General features: G+C 42.1%; 1 protein-coding gene across 1 annotated transcript in view; it reads left to right on the top strand.

Moving 5' to 3' along the window:
- Positions 1-275: 275 nt before the first annotated feature.
- The window catches only part of LONRF3 (LON peptidase N-terminal domain and ring finger 3), a 40,860-nt gene continuing 14,073 nt past the window's right edge, over positions 276-27,062 (top strand). The window contains exons 1-6 of the mRNA XM_049767017.1: positions 276-1,325; positions 5,339-5,457; positions 10,419-10,541; positions 14,350-14,505; positions 16,637-16,892; positions 17,577-17,667. Of these exons, the coding sequence (XP_049622974.1) occupies positions 335-1,325; positions 5,339-5,457; positions 10,419-10,541; positions 14,350-14,505; positions 16,637-16,892; positions 17,577-17,667 (1,736 nt within the window). The 5' untranslated portion in view covers positions 276-334. The remainder of the gene's footprint in view (positions 1,326-5,338; positions 5,458-10,418; positions 10,542-14,349; positions 14,506-16,636; positions 16,893-17,576; positions 17,668-27,062) is intronic.

Raw genomic sequence — 27,062 nt, 5'->3', positions numbered from 1 at the left:
CAGAAACGGGGAGTCAAAAGAAGCAAGCGCAACATTGTTACAAAACTGTCTTGGTTTTGTAACAATTTCCCGGCCGCTGACCAATGAGCGACTTGGGGGCGCGTCACGTGGGGCCATTTTATATAACACTTTGCTGAGACAAGACAGTTATCAGGCAGCGCGGAGCGCCCGGCATGGAGCTAGCGGAGGCGCGATAGGGTCTCCGGGCTCAGCCACTGGGCCACCCGGCCAGTCTGACTTCACTTTCTTTGCTGGGGTTCCCTTAGCCCCGACTCTCTGTTTCTCCCCCCCTCCCCGACTTTTAGCCCCTTTCCTTTATTTCAGACTTGAACCGATGCTGAGTTTGCCCGCGGAGCCCGCCCGCAACAACTTGCAGCTGGCCGAGTCGGCAGAACCCGCGGCGGTAGCGACCGGAGCAATCATGGGGCCCCCCTCGGAGGCGGCCACCCAAGGCTCCGCGCTTTTAGGCGCCCCGGACCCGGCGCCGGAGCTGGAAGCCGTGCCAATGCCCACACCGGTCCTCAGGCCGGTGCTGGAGCCGGTGCCGGACCCAGAACCGGTTCCGGAGCCCGAACCCGAGCCGGAGCCGGTGCCTGATCCCGAGCCTGATCCCGAACCCGAGCCCGATCCCGATCCCGAGCCGGAACAGGTCCGGGTGGTCTCCGTGCAAGAGATCAAAGTCCGGCTCGCCCAGGCCAACGCCCTGGCCTCTCGGGGTCTCCTCCGGGAAGCCCTCGAGTCTTTCCAGGAGCTCCAAGTGCTCCGGCGGCTCGACCCCGAGCAGCTGGAGCAGTTAGTGCTCTCTCTGGCCGGCAACGTCCAGGCGCTCCCGGCCGAGTGCAGAGCGGTGGCGCCCACCCTGGTGACCCCACAAGAGGCCACGGTCGCCTTCGAGGCGGCCGAGGTCTGGGAAGGCTTTAAGTGCCGCAAGTGTCACAGCTTTCTGTCCGAGCCGGTGTCCCTGCCCTGCGGCCACACCTTCTGCAAATTGTGCCTGGAACGCGGCCGGGCCGCCGACCGGCGCTGCGCGGTGTGCGGGGTCAAGCTGTCGGTATTGCTGGCCCCGGGACGCCTGCATTTTTTCCGCCACATCGGGCTGCTGGCTCCTGTCGAGCCGCCTCTGCTGCTGGAGTCGCTGCTGCTGCCCCTGCAGCCGCGACCGCAGCCGCCGGCGCTCCGAGTCAACGTCGTGCTCAAAAGCCTCCTGGGAAAGTTGTTCCCGGACCGGGCCCGCGCGTCGCAACTTCGGCACGAGGGGAACAAGCTGTACCGCGAGCGCCAGGTGGAGGCGGCGCTGCAGAAGTACAACGAAGCCATTCAACTCGGTGAGTCCGGCTTGAACTGGCACCTGGCAGCGGGGAGCACTTTACGGGGGAGCCCGGCCTTCCCCAGAGGGCGCCGAACCGTGATCGGAGTGACGCGGGACGTTCCCGCATTTGGGGCTTTGACTTTGCAGCTGTTTGCACCTGTCTAGGGGGTTTGGCCACCTTTGGCTTTTGGGGTGGCCCCAAAGTCTGCGCCAGGGGGCGGCGGGTTGGCACCGGGCACTCTCCTTTTTTGGTTTTGTCTGTTTCTCCCCCAATGGCTGGCCATCTGTCACCAGCTACCTTTGCCTCTGGGGTTTCTATTCCTATCCCCCCTCCTCAACACCATCCCGGGTGTCCTGCAAGCCCGGGACTCCCTTTGGCACCCGGGAACCTTTGTCACTAAGACAGGAACTTTGCACCCCGTCATCCACTCCTCCAGTGCTCACCCCAGACCCTGATGGGCACCTACCCCTCTGATGATTGGTTGCTAGTACCGGGGTGGGGGCTTTGCAGTGGGGATTTCTCGGGCCTCGGCTCCGGGTGGGGTGCGTCCCGAGCGGAATTAGGTCAGGAGAGCACTGGTTGCATAAGGGTACAGGCGGCCCGGGCCAGAATGCCCCCCCTTCCACCGGCACATTGTGTAATGGCTGAAAGAAGCGAAGTGGGCCACACTCTTTTGGGGCTCAGAAACTATCCCGCCAGCGTCTGCGGGAGTGTGGGGGAGTGGATGAGTGAAGGAGGGGGCACTGGGAACTCGCTCTCCGTGCTGCCTTGTGACTCATTGTCACTGCTTCATATCACTGACTGTTCCCTTGAAATAGATACTCCCCTTGCGCCGTCCCCTCCTGCTGCCTGTGACCATGACCTCCAAACTCCTAGCCCATAAGTCCAGCTAAGCAAGAGAACCAGGCCATTGCTCTGGCGTCTCCTAGGGAGCAAAGTGGACAGTGGAGACGAAGCTGTGGCTTCCAGGAACACGTGGATCACCTGGCCTCCTCTTGCACCTGTTGTCCCTCCCGTGCTGCCAGCAACCCCCACTGAAGCACCTGGATGCATAAGGGAACTGCCAGCTCTGGGCACTCTGTCAGAGGCTGAGACCCTGGGGCCACCCAGCCCTGCAAAGCCTGCTAGGGAGGAGGCAGTGGGGCAAGGGGGACAGATTTGTAGGGATTGGAAGGTGCCTGGAGCCCCATCTGATGGGTGGAGGATGGGCTAGGAGGGCCACAGGTGAATGGTCACAGGAGATTACAACAGGTGGGGGGGAGACAAGGTGGAGGAGGACCTAGAAGCTATAGACATCTGAGCAAGAAGGGGAACTCTTTGCCTCCCATACCACACTTCTCAGGCCTAAAACACCAAGCTGCTACCTGGCTTTCATGTGTTGCCACATGGCTGGTATGTGAAGAAACAGATAAAAGCTGATGTCTTGAGAGACAGCTAGAGGCACCCAAGCAGACCCTTGGCACACCCTGGTGTAAAACTACCACCAAACCTATTACAGCAGAAGAAGGTGGAAAGCCCTTTAAGGGGGACAATGAGGGCTTCTAGAAAGGAAACCGGTGAAACTACCTGAGCTCAGATCTCCAAGAGAGGTTGCATTTCTTTTAGGCACATTCCAAGGATTTTGGAAGCCTCCCCCCCTTACTGCTGCCCCTTTCCTCCGGGAGTTCTTGGCACTATTCCTTTTTTGATTGTTTTACCAAGTTTATTATAGTCAGATGCCTATGGGATTTTGGTCTTGTTTGTATTTATTTTTCTTGATATGCTGTTGTTTAAATTGTAATTAATGAGAGTGTCTTAGGAACGTATTTCCAACACCAAACCCATCAGCAATGCATCCCTTCCCTCTCAGAAACACCCTAAGACATCTCCCTCCCAAACACCACCAACCTATCGGTGTGGATCAGATGTTATTTTTTTTTAAATATTTTTAAAACAATATTTACTTTTTATTTTATTATTCCTATAAAATAATGTTTATAATTATCTTTAAACACCATGATTACAAATATGATTGTAGTTGGGTTTCAGTCATGTAAAGAACACCCCCTTCACCAGTGCAACATTCCCACCACCAATTTCCCAGATCTCCCTCCTCCCCACCCCACCCACACCAGATGTTTTTTTTTTAAATAATTAATCACTTTATTTAAACACCATGGTTCCAAGATTGTCTTAATGGTTGTTTTTATTTTCACAATTGCAAAGTTGTTCATGATTGAGTTTTAATTATATAGTGTACAACACCTTTCACCAATGCACATTTCCCACCACCTATGTGCAGTTGACTTTGCCCCTACCGCCCTGCCTGCCTTTAGGGCAGACATTTTCCTTCTCTCTCTACCTCTCCTTTCTATCTCCATGTCGCTCCTCATTTTTCTTTTAGACACTATGGTTTGCAATCATAGTGTAATTCCCATCACTTTATCTCCTTTCAACAACTAGTTTTTGTTCAGAGTGATTATTTCCAACTATCATGGTCATAGTGATCTTTTCTCTGCCCTAACTTCATTCCTTTGCTACATGTAGCAAGACCCCTAGCACAGAATGGCCTCCTGATCCTCATCTCTATTGTCTCTAGATACTACTCCCATACTATATTTTTATATCTTGCAAATGAGAGCGATAATTCTAGCTCTATTCCTCTTCACCTGACTCATTTTGTTGAGAATAATATTTTTCCTTGGATCAGGCTATGACACCTTTAGAGTGATCCGAATAAAGAGATTAAAACTTGAGGCCAGATCAGTGGAATAGCAGTAGGGTGTTTGCCTTGCTGACTTAGGACGGACCTCGCTTTGATCCCTCGGAGTCCCATATGGTCTTCTGAGCCAGGAGCAATTTCTGAGCACATAGCCAGGAGTAGCCCCCAAGTGGCCCTGGGTGTGGCTCCCCCTAAAAAAAATCTAATTGCAATTTCTGAATGAATCTCAAACACCTTTAAATCAACAGACCCCATTTTCTTGACATTTGCTTGTTGAAAAAAACCAAGTTACTTGTTCTGTTCCCCCTTGTAGACTTGTTTATTGTATTTGTATAATTTTCTTTTAACATTTTCTCTCTCCTCCCTATTTCCCACAAGGATCCATAGCAAAGGCTGAAAAAACTTAAAGTTCTGATTTGAAGTTTTAGCAGGGATACTTGATATATGGCACAGTTTGTTTCTATCAGAAGGCAAATACTATTTTGAATAGCTCTCTTTGTCATATTATCAGTCTGATGGTTTTGTTTGCCTTTTGTTTTTGTTTTTTTGTTTATTTGTTTTTGGGCCACACCCATTGATGCTCAGAGGTTACTCCTGGCTCTTCACTCAGAAATTGCTCCTGGCTTAGGGTACATCAGGGGTTGAGCCATGGTCTGTCCTAGGCTAGTACTTGCAAGGCAGACAGATGCCTTACCTCTAGCGCCACCGCTCTGGCCCCAGATGCTTTTTATTTGTTTTTATTTGTTTCTTGGTTTTTTGTTTTTTATCAGTAGTCAGGGTTCATTTAATTCAGAGAAGCCCTGTCCAGGTCCTCTTCATTGTGTTCATCTGTTAATAAAGGGTGGAGTTTTCTAAATGCATTTCCCTTTTATCCTTCAAGACAAATGTCCTAAATACTGAACTTTCTTCACCCAACTATTGCTAATGAACCTACCTTGAACTTGTCTATCTTATGCTTCATATGAGTGTTGTTTCTGATCACTGCCCTCTATGTCTTTGGCCTATTTGCTTCTTCATTGAGAAGCCTTGACACTGGTCATATATAGCTAAGAAACACATATTACAGGATTCCTTTTCTCAAAGTTGGCCAATGAACTATGGACACCACAGGCACTCTAAGGAACTGTTTGAAAGGGGAAAAATTACCTTCCAGTTGGATAGATCAGACCCAAAGTGTGGATGGGTGTGGTTGCAGGAGACTATTTGGGCTGGCAAGGGAGCTTAACCCTTTGAATCACAGTAGAAGAGCCCTAGATAACTAACCATACTAATGCTGTATCTGCATTGGGAAGTATTAATGTGGGGATGTTTTTCTCTTATTGTGTAGTTCCAAATGACCACCTGCTTTACAGCAACCGATCTCAGATTTATTTCACCTTGGAGGCTCCTGAGAAAGCACTGCACGATGCAGAGCTAGCTTGCATGCTCCGTCCTATGGGATTCAAGGTGAGTGTGCAATTGGAGGGATGGGGTTAGTCTGGACCATTGACAGGGCCAGACTAACTGAAGTCCTCAGGTTAGGTTCCACTGGTACATAGTAATAAGGCAGCTTTTCAAAGGACCTGGGAGTCCTTGTAAAAGGGTACTCTTGACTCAGGAGTCTGTAAGAGATCTGGCTTCTCCCCCAGGTTAATCTCTACCTGATGGCCAGTCTGGTCTTGGTCTCATGGTCATGAGAACTCGATTGCACTGAGCCCTGCTGTTTTTTAACAATTTGTGTAATTTGGGCAAAAGACTTAAACCAGGGGTCTCAAACTCACAGCCTATGGGTCGCAAATGGCCCTCCATACAACATTTTGTAGCCCTGCCCTAGAGGAATCTTTTTTGTCTTGTTTTGTTTTAGTTGTTTGGGTTACACTCCCCCAATGTTCAAGGCTTACTACTGACTTTGCACTCAAGGATCACCCTGACTTTGCCTCCTGCGGCCCTCAGGCAAATTGAGTTTCAGACCCCTGACTTAAACTCTGTAACACTAATATCCTTTATGATGGAGGTTTTCAAAGTAGCTACTTAATTTTGTGAGTGTTACATGAGCTAATATGTTTAAGATGTGTAAATGCCTGGCACTGAGCATATATTTGTCATTGTCATCATTTCTCAGGGTCGATAAAAAGAGGAGAGGGAGAGAAGTTGTTGGTGGCTTGTATCATTTGAGTCCATAATACAGTCTTACCAGTAGTAAGACTGGATATTTTTCTATCCCAAAACAGATACAGGGGTGGGGAAAGAGGCAATTAGGCATTTCTCAGAATGCCAATCTCTATTTCTTTTTTATTATTTGGCTTTGGGGCCATAGTCAGTAATTTTTAATGTCTAAAATTTACTCTGTGCTCAGCAATCACTCCCCACAGTGCTCAGGTGATCCTCTATGGTGCCTGGGATTGAACTGGGGTCAGCTTTGTGCTAAGCAAGCACCTTACCCACTGTTGTATCTCTCCCTCTCTCTAGCCTCCAAGTGTCACTTTTTATATCTCTATCTCCAGGATTACCACTCAGTCATGTCATCATTTTTTTCTAGGAGATTTGATTGGTTCTTGTACTGTACCAGGGGGGTACTCAGGGTTAACTCCTCAATCTGAATATACGGATCGCTCCTAGAGGTGCTTGTGAGACCAAATATGATATAAGGGGTATTGAGCATGTATCATATGTGTGCAAGGCAAATTCTCTACCCACTGTACTATCTTCTGACCCAGGTGACAATGTGAAAGTCACTTCACTTTTTGATCCCTATTTTGACCCTTAAGTGTCCCTATTTGCAAAATGAAGCTATCTATCCTGATCACCATGTAGAAATGCAGACGAAATTACAGCAAACATGACTAGGAGGCCATCCCGGGGCCCATGTCCTTTGCTGGGATTTCTGCAATGCTCTCTATGAAATCTCAGAAGGCTGCCTTCAGAAACTCAACTTCTCTAAGTCCAGGTCCGCAATCTTTTCTTGAATCCCAGTGGGACCATTTGTGTGCAGAATCCCTATCTGTACCACTTTCAGAAAGACTCTGTATTAACTTATTGCCTTTGGGGGTCTGGGCATCACACAAATTCTTGGTTATTTTGGCAGCCAAAAATAAATAAACTATCACACTAAGTGGCCTTGGGACAATAACATACATTTTTTTCTTATCAATTTAGATCAGGTTTTACCACCCAAGAACTTTGATGTCAAGCCTCTTGAAAATATTGAATTTGTAGACTTTGTACACATGTGTGGCAGGGGGAGGGGCTGGAATCTTGAGACTTCATGGCTGAGGTCATAATCGTCAGAAAAAATCACATCTATATTTGCCTAAGAAGGTTGTTCCAGGGAGCACAGGAGGTTTACAGGTTCCTAAAAGCCACTAATGTCTCAAAGGGGCTGAAGTGAGACTGTTTGAGTCATGGTACCAGCGCCTGGCAGGGTGTTGCCCGTGTGTAAGAGGATTTCTATTGTCATATTTTATGTTTTCCTCCCATACAACAAAATCTAATGGAAGAGAGTATTGAGAATGTTGTATGCTATATGCTGCCAAGTCATAGGTTTCGATGGAAAGGGAAAAGGGGCTTCCTCGAGGTATAAGGAAATTAGAAGTATGGAAGAGGACTTTTATTTTCCCTTATGATGTAGAATAAGAGAGAGGCATAGTTAAGAGAATTCTGTTGTCTTGGGGCATGAAAGACTAGAAGTCAGTTTCTCCTTAAAACTCCATCAAGGTCCTGATATATGTATGTACTGTGCTCATTTCTTTGTGAGATGCCACCCTTAGAGGGATATGCAGCATGCAACTCTCTTCCAGCCATGCAACCAGATTGGTCGTTCTAGGCTACTGCAGGCAGTCATTCTTTCAGTGGCGTAAGCTGACAGCCCTGACCTGTGTGGCCACTTGGTATGATTCCTGGGATTCCAGAGGTTTGTCTAGACTTTATTCCCTCTAGTCACCCTGAAATTCCATTCCAGCCTTTCCCAGTCATACTACTGAGAGAAAACAAGGCCATTAGTAGCCACTGTTCAGCTAAGGTTAAGTTCAGAAAAATGGAGTGGGAGTGGAAGGACAACAGGAAGGTTGTGACACTGTGCTCTGGATTCCATTAACAGTACCCTAAATAAAATCAAACAAAATAATGATGGGAGGGGCTGGAGTGGTGGCGCATTTGTCTTGCACATGACTGACCTATGACTGACCGTGGTTCGATCCCCTGGTGCCCCATATGGTTCCCCGAGCCAGGAGCGATTTCTGAGCACATAGCCAGGAGTAACCCCTGAGCATTAATGGGTGTGACCCCAAAACAAAATAAAATAAAATTATGATGGGAGACTCCAAAAAGGGTCCCTAGGAGGTTGGGAACAGGGTCCAGTGACTAAGGAGATAGACAGATCACTTCTGGCTGCTGTAGGCTGAAGAGGCAAGGGACACAAAGGGGTGGCCAGCCACAGTCACTTAGATCATTTCCTTCACTAAATCAGATATAGGGGCAGACTTGAAATTTATAGATTAGGGAAGCCTAGAGCACTCAGGGGAATGTATGAAAGCCAAGAAGTTAAAGGATCACCTGTCCTAAGGCACAGAGAAAAGACAGCCCTCTTCCTACCTCTTTTCTTTTTACTATTTTTCTTCTTTTACTTTCTTTTTAAAAATACTTGATTGATGATTGATTGATTGATTGGTTTCTGGCTCACACCCAGCAGTGCTCAGGGATAACTCCTGGCTCTATGCTCAGAAATCGCTCCTGACAATCTGGAAGACCATATGGGATGCCAGGAATCGAACCGGGTCCCTCCCAGTTTGGCCACATGCAAGGCAAATGCCCTACTGCTGTGCTATCTCTCTGGCCCCTTCTTGTACTTTCTTAATCAATTTTTTATTGAATACCTGTAAGATATATAGTTACAAAGTAATTTATAAATGTGTTTAAGCCATACAATGTTCCAATACCCATTCCTTCACCAGTGCACATTTCTTACCACCAGTGTCCATAATTTCCCTCCCACCCTCCCAAGCTCTGGCCTGCCTCTATGTCAGACATTTTTCTTTTCTCTACCTTATTCTTTTTTCCTTTTAAGCACTGTGGTTTGTAATATTTTTCCTGAAATTGTATTATGCATATCACTTTACCTCATTTCAGTACTTAATTCTTATCCAGAGCGATCATCTCCAACTGTAATTGTCACAGTGCTCCTTTCTCCATCCTAAATGCACTCAAGTGCTATTTGTGGCAAGCTTCCTACCATGGACCAATTTTTCTAGCCCTGTTTTTTATCATCTTTGTGTATTATTAACATATTATTTATTCTTCATACCACAAATGAGTGTGATCATTCTATGTCTATCCCTCTCCCTCTTACTCATTTCCCTCAACATAATATTCTCTGTAGTCCTTTGTACAAGCAAATTTCATGACTTAACTTTTCATAACAGCTGCATAGTATTCCATTGTGTAGATGTATCATTGTTTATACATCGATCTGTTTTTATACATTTGGCTTGTTTCCAGATTGTGGCTATGTTGAATAGTGCTACAACGAACTTATATATGCAGATGCTTTTCTAAATTGTTATTGATTCCCTAGGGTATATTCTAGGAGCAATATTTCTGGGTCCAATGGAAGTTCTTCACTTATTTGTCCCTTATCTCCGGGGTGTTTTTTGTCCTACTCATTCACCTGCAATTTTCTTCCCTCATACACGTACAGACATGTCCATTGACCAGCCCAGACATTTCTTTATGCATTTATTGTTTAAATATGCAGCTAACTGATTTGCAATACTGTTCATGATAGTTTCATCCATACAATGTCCCAACACCACAACCCCACCCTTTCACTTCCCGCGCACTATCTCCAGACCCTGGTAATTTCATAAAGATGTGGCCAGAACACAGAGTGAAGATGAGCACATAGAAAGTCCCCTGAAGGGAAGTCTGATGTGTGAGGCACAGCACAGTTCTAGCCTCATCATTAGTTACCTCCAAGATATTGGAAAGGCTTCATCTGATAATGATAATGATGGGAGACTCCAAAAATGATCCGCAAAATGTTGGGAGTAGGGTCCAGTGATCAAGGAGAAAGGTAAATCTCTTCTGGCTGCTATAGGCTGAAGAGGCAGGAACCCTTTTGGGAAGGACCCCTAAGCATAGAATCAGGAGTAAGCCCAGAACACTGCTTGAGTATTACCCTAAAACAACAAAACATCACACCCTCTACTAATCCTTCCCTTTCCATTGTCCCAGTTCCCTCTTCCCATTCTACTCTCACTCCTATTTCCTATTTGTAGGCTAGTTCTCTAGTTCTGTTGCTTGCTTTGGGGCCTTTGTTATTTCCTTTCTATGTGAGTACACTCTTAACTCCACCCTTTCCCACACCAAACCCTCATGTCAAATTCCCACACCATTCCACAACATGACAGCCTAATGTACATATTTTCTTTCAGGCACATTTCAGAAAGGCACAGGCCTTTGCCTCTCTGAACATGTTGGAGGAAGCTGTGAAGGAATTTCTTTTCTGTGTGTCTCTTGATGGAAAAGACAAGAAAGCAAGATCTGAAGCCCAAAGGGTAACTTGAATGACATTTGGCCCAGCCTCCCCAGTGTGCTCCCACCTTTTTGTCTTCCCTAGGGAGGAGTTGAAGGAACTGCTCTCCCTGGCATTTGGGGGTCTGCTTGGGTGGCTCCCCAAATTAAGGGTCAGGAGGAAGTAGAAGTACTTCCTTATTTCCCAGAAACTCTGCCCTCTTGCTAGGTGCCAGCTGATGGAATGGTTCTTGCCTTTCTTTAGATGCCTACAAGGCATCTCACTCAGTGCTTGGATGGTTCTTGGGCTTCCCAAACTCACCCAGATCAAGGAATTACCATGGGGACTGGCTAGAGATTTCTGAAGGAGAACCTATCTCTACATGGGAGGTCTTCATCACTTGTGGCACTTAACTTTGACTGATGACTTCCCCAGCCACACAGAACAACCAGCTCCACCAAAAGGGGTACTGGCCCTCCTCTTCCCTCCATATGCACTGTAGAAGACTTTAAGCAACTTCTATAGAGATAAAACACATCAATGTCTTACATATGCAAGGCCATTAAAGATGAGGGGTCATTGCAGTAGAATATAGTCAATTCACTTCCACATGTGAGTCTCAGGAGAAAGTGGAGGCAGTGATCAATTGCTTATAATTTTGGAGAGAAATAGCAAAAACTTGAGCAGCCAGTACTCCCAGGCTTTCTGACTTCCTGGGCTTAGAGTGTCATCTCATTGTGTGTATGTGGTTGGAGGGTGAGCATTAATGGTAGTGCCAGCTCTCCCGGTGCTGTATCCCCATTTGCCATGGTGCCTTTCAGAGCTGCTATTCAGTTCAGTTGGGTTCCACAGAAATTTAGATAAGGGACATGACCGGTTTTTGGTGACTCCATAAAGGATACTTGAGTCAAGTCAGTGAAGTAGAGAATACTGAACTCTGACATTGCACTATTCAACAACTTTCAGGAAAGTTACTTTGGAATGGTGGTGAAATGTGGGCAAATTGTTCTTGAAAGGAGCAAGGCATGGCCCCTTCTTCAAGACTTCAGAGAAGCTGCTGGTGTTGATAGTAGTAATAGTAACACTGTTGTAATTCATATTATTCTAGCTATTGTTGATTGGAATTATCGGTGTGCCAGGCACTGTGTTGTAGTTTTACATGGGTAGTCTATATATAATCCTCCAAAAGTCTCTATAAGAGTAGATATGGCTAATTATAACCATGTTACAGATGAAAGGTAGCTTAGACTGAGGAACTCTATAGTGCTTATGCAAGTAGAGAGTGATGTTCAAACATTCTATCTCAACTCCAACTCTGTTTCCAGAGTCTGCTTTCTTAGTCCTGATAATCCCCCTCGTACTCCACTATTCAGTGAGGACAAGCAAGGAGTCAACACTGTCTGATGGGGCAGGATAGAGAGTAGTAATGGGACTATCCCACTCTGTATTGGGTGGACAGAGGCAGTTAGAAAAAACTAGAGTTTGGAAACAGTGTGTGAGGGCCAACTGAGGCAAATGTTGGGTGAAGGGATGAATGGTTTCTTTGTTCTCATTTGACCATTGCCCAGTGGCCTTGGTGGCTTAGGTGTACTGAACTCTTCCCTCTCCTCTGTTTCCTACACTTGCCTAATGTAATAAGGCAAGAAGCCATTGTGCTCTATGGAGACCCAGAGAGGCATAAGGCACAATCTCTGTCCTCAAGGCCCCTACAATCTTGCATTAGTTATATAATTGCAATATAAATGCCAAGCAACACAAGTGAGCTTTTTTGCCTGTACTGAGTGTTCCTGAGTTCTGAAGCTGGGACAAGAATTTAGAGGTGCATTTCCACTGAGTGGGATGAGGTCATGGCAGCCATTTAAGAACACTGAGAGCCCTCAGCTGAGCTTTTTCACTGATTGTTCCAGTTTCAGAGCTCAAGACTTGATGGAGATGGTCTAGGGTTATTTGGCACCAATTTAGCTGCCTTACATGCTCACAGGACTGGGCTTATTTTGAATGTTTGTTTTTCCAAATACTATTTTTTCTCCTACTTGACCTGTTTGGGCAATTTTGAAGCTATCATTGAAAGGAAATGGTCTTTTATTCAGGTAGAATTATTTTTCTCCCCAGAAATAACCCCCAAGTTTTTTTTCCCAAAACATGGAAGAAGCCTGGCATGAGGTTTTTCAGTGGGAAAAGACACTGTCCCTCCCTCTCCATCTTTATACTTTGATCCCTCCCCCTCTGCTTCCATTGATCTCCTGCCAACTTCAACCCTTTGATCCCAGTACCCAAGGATACCCTTGAGCTGAGACTGAAGAGCATGGTGCTCTTTGGAGGAATTTTGGAGAGACTGCTTTGGAAATAGATTGGTTGTGATGTGCACTGCCAGAGGCTTCTCATGGCCAACTCTGTCTCCAATGGAGCTAGCAATTTTGGCCCTGGGCAATAAGTACCTCTCCATCTCACGGCTTTGCCAACTTCAACCAGAGAAGTGGGCTTTCTAGCATTGGAAGGAAATGTAGGAGCTTATAGAGGATTTTAGGCCTGAGCTTAGGGCTTGACTTAAGGCTCTTGGTTGGATAAATATTTTCAACCAATTATATTCCGGGTAAGGAATGTTTATGTGCTGGCTCTTATGGGCCTTACCAGGCAGGCCATGTGGTTAGAAAGAAATATCTCTGGTTATGTCTGTGCCATCCTTGAAGGATCTCCTGACTGTAGTGTGTGATAGAAGAGATCAGCCTCTTGGAGTAGATTATAAAAGAAGGCATGTGTAGAGCTGAGACTTGAAAACTGATTTGGGATTTTCTACACAGCAAATGCTAACAGACTAAAGGACTTTGAGAAAAAAAATTCTTGGGGGAACCCAGAAAACTGGAGAAGAGAATCAGTATTGTATTAGATTTCTGTGATAAATGTGTGTCTTGATCACTTACTCCAGGTCATTTGTTTATGCATCTCTAAAATCTGCAGGGGTAGTTCATTGGGAAACACATATATGGTTTAAGATCTTCTGTTTCACATATGTTTACTACATGTGGTACATGCATACAGAAACTCTGTTGGCTCAGGAGAAAAGTAGAGCAAGAATGTGGACAGACTACATGTGTGGTCTGAACTAGAACTCACATCTTGGGCTATGGTCACTCACTTCTGATTGCCAAGGCTGCCAGCCACAGCTGGGAACCTGCTCACTGTTGGTCCTTAAATTTGTCTAATAATGGCTAAAAGGAGAAGGTCAGAATGTGTAAAGAGAGTCTTAAAAAAGATGAAGGAGAGTGCGGTTTGCTTTTCTGAACCCTTCACTGCAGAAGGACTTCCAAATTTGGCATGATGGTGGGAGAGGAGGGAGCCAAATGGGAAGGTGGAGAAGACAAATCTGGATTGTAAATGCAAGTAGATCTAAGTCTACTCGGTTAAGGAACCCAGTAGACTTGCAGATGGGGATGAGCTGCATATGACTCCAGGTAACACCTCCTCCCCCCACTGGGTTTTCTTTCCTGCCTTCATATATTTTATTTGCAAGCCACTCTGCAGTGGATTCTTGGGACTAACAATCCTTCATGTTGGTAAGGAACATGTTGGTAGAAACATCTGTGATTCCTTTGAAAAATTTATATTCCTGGACCATGCTTTGACCTGGGGAAGACAAGCATGGGAACTAGGAGCCTGGAGCTTCTCTGCACTCTACAGCATTTCAGATGCAAGGACCACCCATCCACCCCATTGTGCCAGGGTGTGTAGTGGCAAGCCTTCCTCCCTGGAGTATTTCCCCGTATCCCTACCTCCCGTCCTCCCTCTTACCATTCCCCCTCCCCAGCATTTGTAGAAGCTCAAGTAGTGAAGTCTTCTGTTTTATGTCACAGCTTCTCCTTAGTTTCTTTTCACCATCAGTCCCGGGGGATTCTCAGGAACAATCTCCTGATATCCTGAAGCTGTTGGCACCTCACCTTAGATTAAAGGAACACGTAGAGTCAATGGCTACTGAAGGCACCAGCCATAATCTACCAGAGTTGTCACAGGTAAAACTCAATATACCCAACTTGCTCGTGACGTTTTGTTTGGCTGTGTTGTGGGCAAATATGGGGAGAAGTAAGCCTACCTCCCCTTTACCCCATCTCTTCGGTTCCTTAGAAAGAAGCAACGCTATCACTTAGGTTTGCGCTCTTTGTTATAAGATGATTCCTTCTAAGATCAACCTCAATTTCAGGCCCAGGCCCATAGTGAAGGCCTCCTAACCTTTAAAATGGCCTTCTTCAATTCCAACTAAGTGAGTTGTTAGAAATCACTAAAGGAATCACTCTCCTTCTCTGAGCCATTCAGTGGGGGTGACTTAAGTTAGTAAAGGGAGAGAATCTGAAAAGAAAGCCTTCCAGCACCTCCTTTTTGGGTATTTGTTCAAATCGCTGGACTTGGAGTGCCAGGAAAGCTCCTCTTGCTAAGATAAGACCCTTTTTGATCCCAAAGGGGCAGTAACTTCAAATTTCTGCATTATATTCTTATACCTTAGTAGATTAGTGGTCTAGCTAAAAAGAGGGAAGTGATTTGGGAAGTACTGAGGAAGAAAAATATTTATTACTTTAAAAAAGGAAGTCATATACGTAGTTAAGAAGTAGAGTCCAGGGTCCAAATCCTTAGCCCTGTGAAAACTTACTAGTGAAAATTTGAAAGAACGAACTATTTTGCAACAACTTCAGGCCCAGGAACTTCCCAGCATAGGTAAAAGAAGCAGAAGCTGGGTTCGGGGTACATTTAAAATTTGAGTTTTGCTATCAAACTCCTCCTTTCCAGGTATTCAAAGGCAACAAATTCCCATTCATTAGGGGTTATTTTCATTTCTTTTATATCAGCCCTAGGAGCTCACTGGGAATATTTCAGATGCTCTGCTGGGTTTTGAAATCCTTATATCTTCTCAGTTTATCTCCTTGCTCTGGAGAATAAATAAAATTCAGGTGTATCTGATTTTTAAAAAAGAGAGAAATGGAGAGAACAAAATTTAGAGTATCTCCTGAAATCAGAGAAATCTTTGTATATTACTATCATAGTTAGAGATCATTATGGCATGATTAATAGCACTAGTAACACTGAATTCAAGTGCCTTGAGTGACTTCTCAATTCATCTCAGTCTGAAGTTAAGAAAAATAGCACCCCTGTCTTTCCAGTAAAAGGCAGCTGGTTCTCCATTCACAGTTTGCTTTTCTAAGCATTGTACTCCTATATAGATTATACAAATGACTAATTGAAAATTAAGGATCCCATATGCTATATGTAATTGTTCTGACACTCCATCCCCAGGTTATAAACTCAGAAAACTCACATCCCTGTTCTCCTACCTCATTTACTGACCTAACGTTTCTCAGTTTCTATCAATCTACCTATGTTAGGAGTAGGCAAAGCCAGCGTGAGTTATTTGATCTATAAACTAAGAACAAAGAGTAGAGAAAGTTTCTCCAGATAAATCTGCACAAATATCTTGTCACTGGATTTATTCTGTATACATTTTCAAATGTTCCTTTTTCTAGTCATGAGTTCCATAAAATGCTAGGGAATTCTTGATTATTTTTCCTGATGATGTTTTCTTGCAGGTATTTTACACCAAATCTAGTGACAGTAAAGGTTTTTTCCTAGTTTACATGATCAGAATTACACAAGGGTCCAGAGCATGAAGTCCTTCCATGGGCCTTTGAGTAGTCATTGAAACAGTCTGAGGTAGCTGGGGTATGGAACTTTCAGATGGCCTGGTTTGAGAGTGAGGATAAGAAGAAATACTGAGTAATACTTAAGTAAATGCCTTGGTTTCCCTTAAGTGGTCAATGGGAAATGCTTAGGATTAGAAAGGAGCTGGGTACTATATTTTTAGATTTTCCCTTGCACACGTGTTCAAGGTGATTTTTCTGATATGCCTCCCTATCGTCTGGGGGAGGGCCCTTGACTCCAGCTAGCTGGGTAGGCCTTTGTAACAGATGCAATGTGAACTGGAAGTGAGAAGTCAGCTATAGAGTACCCCCTACCTCCCCACCTCTCGTTAGGCTCTATGTCCACAAAAAGAATCTTGACTTTCCAGTTTGATCCTCATCCCCAGAGTGTAAGAATGCCAGAGGACAATATTAGTCGTAAATGGATTCTGATTTTTTTGGCATTTGCCTCCTTCAGGAATGTCTTGAACTCCCACACTGTTCACATCAAGAGGCACCATCTTGGAGAGACAACACCATCCCCGTGTGCACCAATGAACTCCAGGAGAGTGACATGAAAGACCAGGAAGGAGAAGAGGAGGAGGGGGCAAGTGCCTATCCAGAAACCTCCAGAACTTCCTTCAACAAGACTGGAAAATTCCAGGACAAGAAAAGAAAACTCTCCAAAATGGAAAATCAAGATCCAGATGTTCCCAGCAAAACTTCTAAGCAAGGTAAAAACAATTGCCCTCATCCCTATTGGGAGCCAGGGCTTTGGAACCCATGGAAGTCACTCAACTTGTGGATGAGGGTGCCAACGTTTCTGAGGATGCCACCTAAATCTGCCACTTAGCTCTGTGACCTTAAAAGCTCCTTCCAGGCTGTTTAGAGAGTGGAGTGTGCATAGTTCCTACTATCAAACCTATGACTGTGGAATATGCCAAACAGGGTATCAATGAATGAGAATTCTTGCCCTTGATGGCATCACTTCCCTTTAAGTCATATCTTCCTGATCTACCCTTTTTTCCTTTAAGAAATATAAACCAAGATGATGTGGAATCAGTACTCATTTAGCACTTTTCCCATTGATTTGGCAAGGCCAAGATTACCGCCAATTCTTTTGTGAAGCCAAACTCAGTTCATAGAGTGGGGTCTGGTCTTGTAGGAGAAAATATCTATAACCTGGATGCCTGTCCATATTCTGACAGGCACATTTTTTCCTTTGGGACTATGGGAAAAGGACCCAACCCAGGTTCTGGTGCTACCTAGCTCCCTGTTCATATGATTCATCACCAAGTCTTTGAAAGTAGTTAAAATAGCCAATTGAAACCAAGTGTTTAGTTTCTTGTGTCTGAGAAATTCTGTTATCTGTGACATCAAATGCATCTAGTGTTGACACACTATTTTCTATATCACAGAAATCAACAATGATCAGGAAGACAAACCTGCTTTTAGTGATCCAGTCTGCTCTGTTGATGCAACAGATCTTGAATGTGCCTTGTGCATGAGGTAAGTGGGCTGTGCTATCATTTACATCCTGATGTGTCAGGACATCTGTGTGGCTAGTTACTGTGAAAAAAACACTATTGAACAAAACAAAAAAATCATCACATGGTGAGCTTCTGACCCTGCTTACAGGTGCTATACCCTTCACTTATAAAATGAAAAAAAAAAAACCACAAATAATGAGAAACAATAGGTATGCTGGGGATAGAACCTATGTTGGTTGCATGTAAGGCAAATGTCCTACCCATTGTACATCACTGTGGCCCCAGTTTTTAATTCTGCTTTTGGCACAATTTTATATTTTTCCATTATAAACCATTTGACTTTGAGCAACCTTGTAAATATGATTCCTAATAAATTAAACTTTCCTTCAAAAAAGAATGAGAAAGAAACAATCTACAACAAAGTCACATACTGCTAGACCCTATGATGGGGCTATCTCTTTTGTTTGGCCCTCTTGGAATTTATGGTGGTGGTGGTGGTTCAACCGGCCAGGAAAAATTCAGAGAGGGGACATGCACACTCACTACAGTTAAGATCTGTGTTGTCACATCATCCCCTAACACTGATCTGTCTCTCCTTTCAGCATCACATTATTGGAAAAAGGAGGTACTGATTTTTGTGATTCTGGAACAGAGTCCTCTGCTAGGCCTAAATAAACTTTAATATTATCACTAGTAATGGCTCTGCCATTGATGGAAGGTGATCTGGAGCAAATTCCTTTCTTTTTAACCATCTTCTAGTTAATAAAAGAGAAAACTTATTTTACCAAATATTTTGAAGCTACTTAGAAATAATGTCTAACATATAGAACTACTCAATATATGTTAGTTAATTTCTAGACCAGAGATGTACGTTTTGGACCTCCATGAACCCCTACGGAGGACTGATATATGGGTTTTAATAGATATATACTATTTCCCTCAAAGTCTATGTCTCAGTGTGTTTCGGAACAAGGTGCATAAAGTTTTAGTAGATTCACAAGTGTGTCTCTCTTCATTCAAATAAAATGAGCCTTAAAGAGTGCCTCAGATATTTATACTAATTTGAGAAGAGATAGCAAAAAATCTTTTGATTCATCATCCAGTGTCCTTTGTGTCAAAATAAGCAAGTCAACTATAACCTGAACATTGTGTAATTTCTAGTTATTTTCATAACAAATATGAGCCGGCAGACTTGTTCTAATGCTTGGAAAAAACCATGAATAAACCATTCCACGGATTTAACAAGGAAGCCCTTCCCATGAAGTCTTCCCTACATGATGTGCAGATTTGTGTAGGTACAGTAGCCAAGGACAGGAGGAGATTAGACAAGTAGTATACTTTAACTTACTAGGTAGCAGGTGATTTAAATAAGAGCCCATGTTCACACATAAGAAAACTGTTTTCAATAAGACACAGGGACTCACAGAAAATGATTCTATGGCTCTAAGCCTATGTGTGATGTGAGCTCTGGTTTCCCATAAATCACACTTGGAGAGCCTTGTTCCAGATGGATCAGAAAGCCCAGGTCTTTTGTGCACGATGCTCTTTTGCAACTCCTCACGACACCCACGAGACTCAAAATCAAAGAGGTTTTATCCTGTTTGTATTTTCCTGCAGATCATGAATTCAGAGGCTGAAGTCTTTTGCTCCCTTTCCTCTGCTTTTTCCCTTTCATCTTGTTCATCCCTGATCTCAACATGGAAGGTGCAGGAGAGGGTTAGAAATCTGGCTTAAAAAATAAGCAGCTCTTCTAGTTGAATGCTTCTGAGTTAGAAAGTCATTAATTCCCTGTCCTCTCCCTCTATTCTCAGCAAGACTTCAGAACATAAACCCACATTTGCTTGACATGTATGTGTCTTTTTGTGGGTCAGAGATCTATTCAGATAAGCAGTAAGATTGTGAACTCAGTTGTACCTCCTGGGTACAATTTCCAGAATAAACTCCAGCCCTCTCCACACTCCTGGATGATGTATTGCTGGAAGACAAAGTTTGAGTAGTGTGACCAAATCCTGATTCGAGAGAGAAAAATCTTGACAAGATTAAAAATCTCACAGGGAGGGGCCGGGCGGTGGCGCTAAAGGTAAGGTGCCTGCCTTGACTGCGCTAGCCTCGGACGGACCCCGGTTCGATCCCCCGGCGTCCCATATGGTCCCCCAAGCCAGGAGCGACTTCTGAGCGCATAGCCAGGAGTAACCCCTGAGCGTCACCGGGTGTGGCCCAAAAACCAAAAAAAAATAAAAAAATAAAAAAAATAAAAATCTCACAGGGAAATGGTACAAGGGTATTTTTCTCTAGAGTCACTCACATCCTAACTTGAGGTGTGGAATTCCTTTTACTTCAAGAGACTCTCTTGCTCACTTAAGCTCTCTCCTTGTGTTTGTGCTTAGATGCATGCTCTTTTCTCTCCATTTTCACAAATTTTTTTACATCATTAAAAATGAAGGAAGCAATAATGGAGGGACATCTGGAAGTAAAATTTGCCACTTCCCAGCCTTCTGTGTTGGACTGAAAACTTAGCCCTGCTGCAGGGCTAAGTTGGTCTCTGATGCCAGGATCTCAGATTTCTGTCCCCCAGTCTTCAGTGACAGGTTATGAGCCCCTAGTTTTTTTTTTCAGGCCACTCTATAACTGCTAATGAGCAAACTCTCCAGAATCAGGAAGATATTCTGAAATAAACAAGGCTTGCTATTTGAAGCAGTTACCTAATGGCCCAATGACCTCTTTATCATTTGAAATGATTGGTTTACCCTCCCTGGCTTTTATTTACTTAAGTCACTGAGTGCTAAACGCTAAACTTTGGCTCCTTTTCTCCTTCCTCCCCCTCTTTCTTTCTTTACTCCCTTCACTCACTTTTCTTCCTAGCTTTTCCTTTGCTCTCAGCAAAGGAACACCATGCAAGGATGCAACTGGTGGTAAAAGATAGCTACTATAGACAAATCAAATGTTTTATTTTAGCTGAAATATACCTGGAAGTGTTTATTTATTACTACATTTTATGTGACAAAATAAACAGCTTTTTGGTGAGAAGAATTTGGCCCCACTTTGATTTAAAAAAAATGCCTCCCTGAAGTGTTTGCTGAAATCATTACATAAAGTGATAAAAAGAACACAGATAAATCTAAGGCTCAATCTATTCCTAGCTTGCTCTATCTTTCACCTAGCATTACTTTACCCACGTATACCTCTTATCAATTGAATTTTGTCTCTGAAGACAAGGAGAGGCAACATTACTTGGGTGTTTATATCATCTCTATACAGAATTGGATCATGGCTGTTCTAGATATAAACATATTTACAGTCTTGGTCCTATTCGGCTGTGGAGAAAGGAAACAGGCTCAGAAATAAGGTGTGACTTCCTATGTAAAGCTCCTCTATTCACTAGTCATCTGTGTAACCTAGGTAAATTAATCTGAGTTTTAATGTCCTTGACCAAAAAATGGAACTAAAACTTATTTCCTTCTCTCAGAATATACTTATGTATATGAAAAACAGTATGGCACATGACAGGAGAGCAAGAAAAAGAGATACCATTTGTTCCCCCACCCTTTTACTGACTCAGTTCTGGAAAAGTTAACAAAGAAGCCCTGAATTTAGAAGTGACCTGAGGATTTAAAGGTGATAGAATTGAAGTATCTGAGCTTTGAATGATTTCAAAGCCTAATTATATAGTGTCTGGGGCCACATTCATGTATGCATGTGACCCCTAGAGATTATGTATATTTAAATTACAGCCTTTGTAAAAGTTGCCCTATCATTTGTGTCTTGTTCACTTTTTCAGTAAATGTCAGTACTAAGTGCCGTTAGTCAGTGATAGCACTGTCATCGGATGTGGAGTGCATTCTCCAAAAAAATAAGTTCCGTTTTGGAATTCTCAGGAAAAATAGTTTTGCAGATACAGATTCATCAATTGTCATCATTAGCTTCACCAAATAGTATAAAGAGCATTCAGATTCATTGGACTCAAATTACGGAGGAAATGAGCTATTCTGTTTTGGTTGGTCTCACAGTTAGAACACAGCAGTGTTTCCCAAATCAGCCTGCAAATCACACTTTTGAAAAGCATTTGTAATGGGGAAATATTCACAGTGGAATAGTACATAAAATAAAAAGGTATTTCTCTTATGAAATAATATTTTACAGTGCATAGTCATGCAAGAAATCCTCCTAGTTTGAATAGTAAAACATTGCCCCCAAAACAGAAGCTGTCTACATGTCACTTCCAAATCCCACTTTACTTCCTCCTCTAACTTACTATATCATGCCTTTGTTATCTTTTTTATTATTTAAAATAATTTTGTATTTCTATTTTATAGGTCACTTCCTCATCTTTCTCTTTCTTGTCTCCTTCCTTTTTCTCATACTTTGATTTATATTTGTGAAATGATTACCATAAAATATGTCCAACTACCATGTACCCATACAATTAAAATGGAAAAGAAAAAGAAATATTCTTATGATAGAACTCTTAGGATTTAGTTCTTTTACAGCTTTCCCATATAGCACACAGCTATGTTAGCTATCATCATTATATTTGAGATAATGACCATACAACAGTATGTGCTTTTAAAAATAGTTTTACTGTCAATGTAGACATCTCTTAATGCCATAAATTAGCATTTCTTGGTTTTAAAAGGAATTTTTATTCAGAATTTTTTAAATTCTAGGTTTTTTCATTACTAAGATCTATTGATATAGCCAGCAAAAAATAAATAAAAAAGAAAATACACTTATGAACAGTTCTTAAAATGAAGTCTTTTGTTATTGGCCTACATAAAATAAAATTAGCATCTGTATATATAAAATATTATATTAACCACATGAGGATATTATTAACATATAAATTCTGAATCAGTGGAATCATTGTAATTACATTGATGGCCCCATCATCAGAGATGTACTGATTTTTAATGTCATTTCTTATTTATTAGCAAAGATACATAGAAGAGAATCAAGCCTAGTTAAGGACTAGAAAAGAAATTTAATTTAAAGTTCTAAGTGCTGATGGTCTTCAGTTGGGGCAATAAAAAGCAATCTTTCAAACACACTCTTAGTAGAATTTCAAGGTTTTGGCATCTAGAATGAAGAAAATGGCTTAAAAAGTAATCAGTTTCCTTTTCATGACAATAACCATAGAGTCAGTATTATAGAAATTTCAGAGGTTGAAAATGATCGATTTTATGTTATAATTTTTCATAATCAACAGAAAAATGATTTAATTTTCTTATAAATTTTATTGAAAAAGAATTACTCATGCTATTACATCTAGATGCAGTAGGTTTATTTTCTTTCTTGTCCCTTACATTATGATATGCATCTATCATGTTTAGTCAGTTTTTCTGTTATAGTTGGGTATTTCGGGATTGTTTCTATTTAAGACTTTTAATGAGGGGCTGGAGAGATAGCACAGTGGTAGGGCATTTGAGTTATACATGGCTGACCTGGAACAGACCAGGGTTCGATTCCCGCCATCCCATATGGTCCCCCATGCCTGTTAGCTGTGATTTCTGAGCACAGGGCCAGAAGTAACCCCTGACCGCCACTGGTTGTGGCCCCAAAACAAAACAAAACAAAAAGACTTTTAATGAGCAACATTACAGTAAACAGTTTTAGGTATGGTCATGCACCTACTACTTTTTTTGGGGGGGCCACACCCATTGACACTCAGGGGTTACTCCTGGCTATGCGCTGAGAAATCGCTCCTAGCTTAGGGGGACCATATGGAACGCCAGGGGATCAAACCTCAATCCGCCCTGGGCTAGTGCTTGCAAGGCAGACACCTTACCCCTATCACCACCGCTCCAGCCCCCATGCACCTACTTTTAGACATTTGAGGCTAGTTTTTACATACTGACTTGTCAAAAAGTTCTATGAATGCTCTAGACACAAGTTCTCTGCTTGCTTTTGTTGGATAAGTTTATGAACTCTTAATCTTCACGTAGTAAAAAGCACCCACTTTCTCATATATAGTTAGTGTTTTCTTGGTATTCTTTGATCTTGAGGTTATAATTTTCCTGTTTCTCCTTTGAAACTTTTTACTGCTTACCCTTTACATTTCTTTTTATAGTCAACATAGAATTGATTTTTGTGTGGGGTCTGAGTGACATTCCAACTTCATTTTCGTATAGATAGAGCCAGTTACTCCAAATAGCACTGACTATGCATGCTATTTATATGTATTGAACCCCCTTGCCTTGAAGTATCACATTTGTCATGGATCAAGCCTCTATGTCTATTTGTGGGGTTTCTATTCTATTTTGTGGGTTGGTTTGTGCTTAAGATATTTCTACATTGTTGTACTCACTATGGTTCTAGAGCTGTTCTTCGGAAGTCTCGCAGTTATCCTTGACACTTTGTCTTGCCTTATTAAGTTTAGAAATTAAATTATTATGTTCCATAAAAATAAACGAGTCAAATAACTCATTGAGATCTTTATTGGTATCTATGTAAGTCTTCTTTATTTTCTTTCAGTGAATTAGCTATAGTTTTTTTTTCCTAACAGAGGTCTCAGGCCACTTTCATTAAATTTATTTCTGGAAACTTGATTTCCAAAAAATAATTGTAATATATCATCTTTTAAAAAACATGTTTTCTAGGGACTATAGAGAAGCATAGTAGGAAAAGCAGTATAAGAGGCAAGACAACTGACAGGGACTTGCTCTCAGGCACCATATATTGTCCCCCAAACTCTACTAGTTCTTACTTCTATGCCTACCACAGCCATGAATAACCCCTGATCACAGCTGGATGTGCACAAAAACCAAAATAAATATTTCAAATATTTAAGTTTATCTAGTGCTTATTGATGGCATATATTAAACATTATTTTAATTAATAATTATTAATTGAATCACCATGTGATACAGGTCTAAAATTCATGATTGGATTTCAGTCATACAATATTGATGGGATATTGAATGAAAATGTATGTATATATTTACATGGTATTCTTATTAATGCTGTTAACATATTAATTCTAATAGTCATCCTATAGATTCCATTAGCTTTTACACTTCCACTATTTTTGTTTACTGGGAGCTGGATGTTGGGAAAATCAAGGAATTGATATAATTTTTGTTTTGTTTTATGGTGCCTGGAATCAAATCCAGGATCTCATACATGCAAGGCTCTACCACTGTACACATCTCGATTTTATTTTAGTTTTTATAAGTTTATGAACATTATGCTGTTTATGAGTAATCATTTGATTTTTATATCCTCTTAATTTTATTTTTCACCTTAGTGCTCTATTAAAGACCTCCACCATTAAGTTGAAATAATTGATTGCAACATTGGGACAAGTATATTAATTCTACTAAATTAATTTTAAATGATTTTAACATTTAAAAAGTAGAAAACTTTAAATATAGGAAAATACACTCTCTTAGTCCAGTTGTTCATTTAAAAATATCAAATCAGAGGCCAGAGTGATAACACATCGAGAAGGGCCTTTGCCTTGCATGCAGCTGACCCAGGTTTGATCCCCAGCACCCCATATGGTCCCTTGAGCCTACCAGGAGTAATTTCTGAGGGCAGAGCCAGAAGTAACAGGAGTAATCTCTGAGTACTGCCAAGTGTGATCCAAAAGTAAACAAAGATGTTATGTATGTATGTATGTATATATATATATATATATATATATATATACACACATATAATCTAGGCCTGGAGTGATAACACAATGGGCAGGGCATTTGCCTTGCACATGGCCAACCTGCATTTAATCTTTTAATCATTTTAATCATTTAAGCATACCATATGGTCCCCCTAGCTTGACAAAAATAATTTCTGAGCAAAGAGTCCTGAGCACCTCTGGTGTGGCAGAAAAATATTAAATAAAACAAAAATAAATCACAAAAAATAAAATCTCTGTGCCCTTTTGACTCTTGTCCAACAGGACTTCACCAATTCTTCTTTAAAACTCTGTAGGTGATTTGACAATTTGGTTAGAGACCAATAACATTTTTTCTACACAGAGATTGTAGGTTTGTATCACACAGAGGTTCTCAATCCTAGCTGCTTATGCAAACCATCTGGAGAGCTCTTAGAAAATCTTGCTACCTGGTCCTTACCCTGAACAAACAATGTGAACTCTGCAGGTCTTGTTGCAAGTCACTGTAGTATTTGAAAACTACCCAGATAATAGTAAGTGCAATGATGAGGGAGAAGCAGGAGAAAGGTTTAAAGATTTCGAATAACTGCATGAAGAAATGCAGTGATCGAAATTGAGTTGTGTTTAGCACCCTTGACCCTAGAGTATAGTAAAAAGAAAGAAAGAAATTGAGTGAAGAAGGAGAAACACAAATATGAAAGAATGTGGGATAAGGAACAATATCAGGATGGAGATAAAAAAAAAGGACATAACCAAATAGCCAAGCCAAAGTCAACAACAATGGAATTAAGAAACCCAAATTCAACAATCTAAAATTTAATGGGCCTATTCTACTGACAGGCTGGAGAGCAAAGAGTCAGGGTTAGGGTTAGGGTTAGGGGGTTTGGATACACTGGGAACACTGGTGGAGGAAGGTTGACACTGGGGGTGGAGGGAGATGAACACTAGTGGTGGGATTGGCCCTGATTCATTGTATGACTTAAACCCAACTATGAAGGACTTAGTAAATCACAATGGTTTTAATAAAATTAAATAATAAAAGATCATGGGGGTAATGGGTATGTTTTACCTCTTGATCATGGAAATGATTTCACAACTATACAGCAGAAATAATCAAGCCACTACACTTTAAATATATGCAGTGTATTGTACATAAATTATGCAATAATCAAGTTTCTAAAAGAAAAATGTTCCCAGGTGATGCACAGACATGCACAATAAGCAATAGTCAGCAAAATTTGTTCTAAAGAATGGGCAAGTGAGAGTTGAAAAGAATTTCACTTAGTGACTTGGTCACTTCTAGACTTCAGTTTTATTCTGGTTGTAGGGTTCAAAAATTTTTGGTGAAGAAGGTGGAAGTTGGGGCCATACCTTGTAGTGCTTAGAGACTATCTTGGTCCATGTTTAGGAGTTTCTTCTGACAATGTTCAGGGAACCATATGTGGTGTTAAAGCAAATACAGGTCTTCAGTTCTTTGACATATAAGCTATAAAATGTACAATACCCTTCACCAGTGCACATTTCCCACCATCAGTGTCCCCAGTCTCCCTCCCATACTCCTCTCATGGGCAGGCATTGTTCTTCTCTCTATCTCTCTCACACTTCCTTTTTTCTCTTTCTACTTTTAGATACTGTGGAGGTTTATAATTCCAAATAAATTTCAGGAGTATTTTCTCTATTCCATTGAAAAATGTCATGGTTCTCCTTATAGGTATTATTTTAAATCTATAAAATACTTTGGAAAGTATTGCCATTTTAATGACGTTAACATTCCCAATCCATGACCAGTGTATATCTCTCTATTT

Source organism: Suncus etruscus, chromosome X, assembly GCF_024139225.1.
Source record: "Suncus etruscus isolate mSunEtr1 chromosome X, mSunEtr1.pri.cur, whole genome shotgun sequence".
Classification (NCBI taxonomy): Eukaryota; Metazoa; Chordata; class Mammalia; order Eulipotyphla; family Soricidae; genus Suncus; species Suncus etruscus.
Note: the sequence above shows the minus strand (reverse complement) of the source record. Positions and strands in the feature narration are given on the sequence as shown.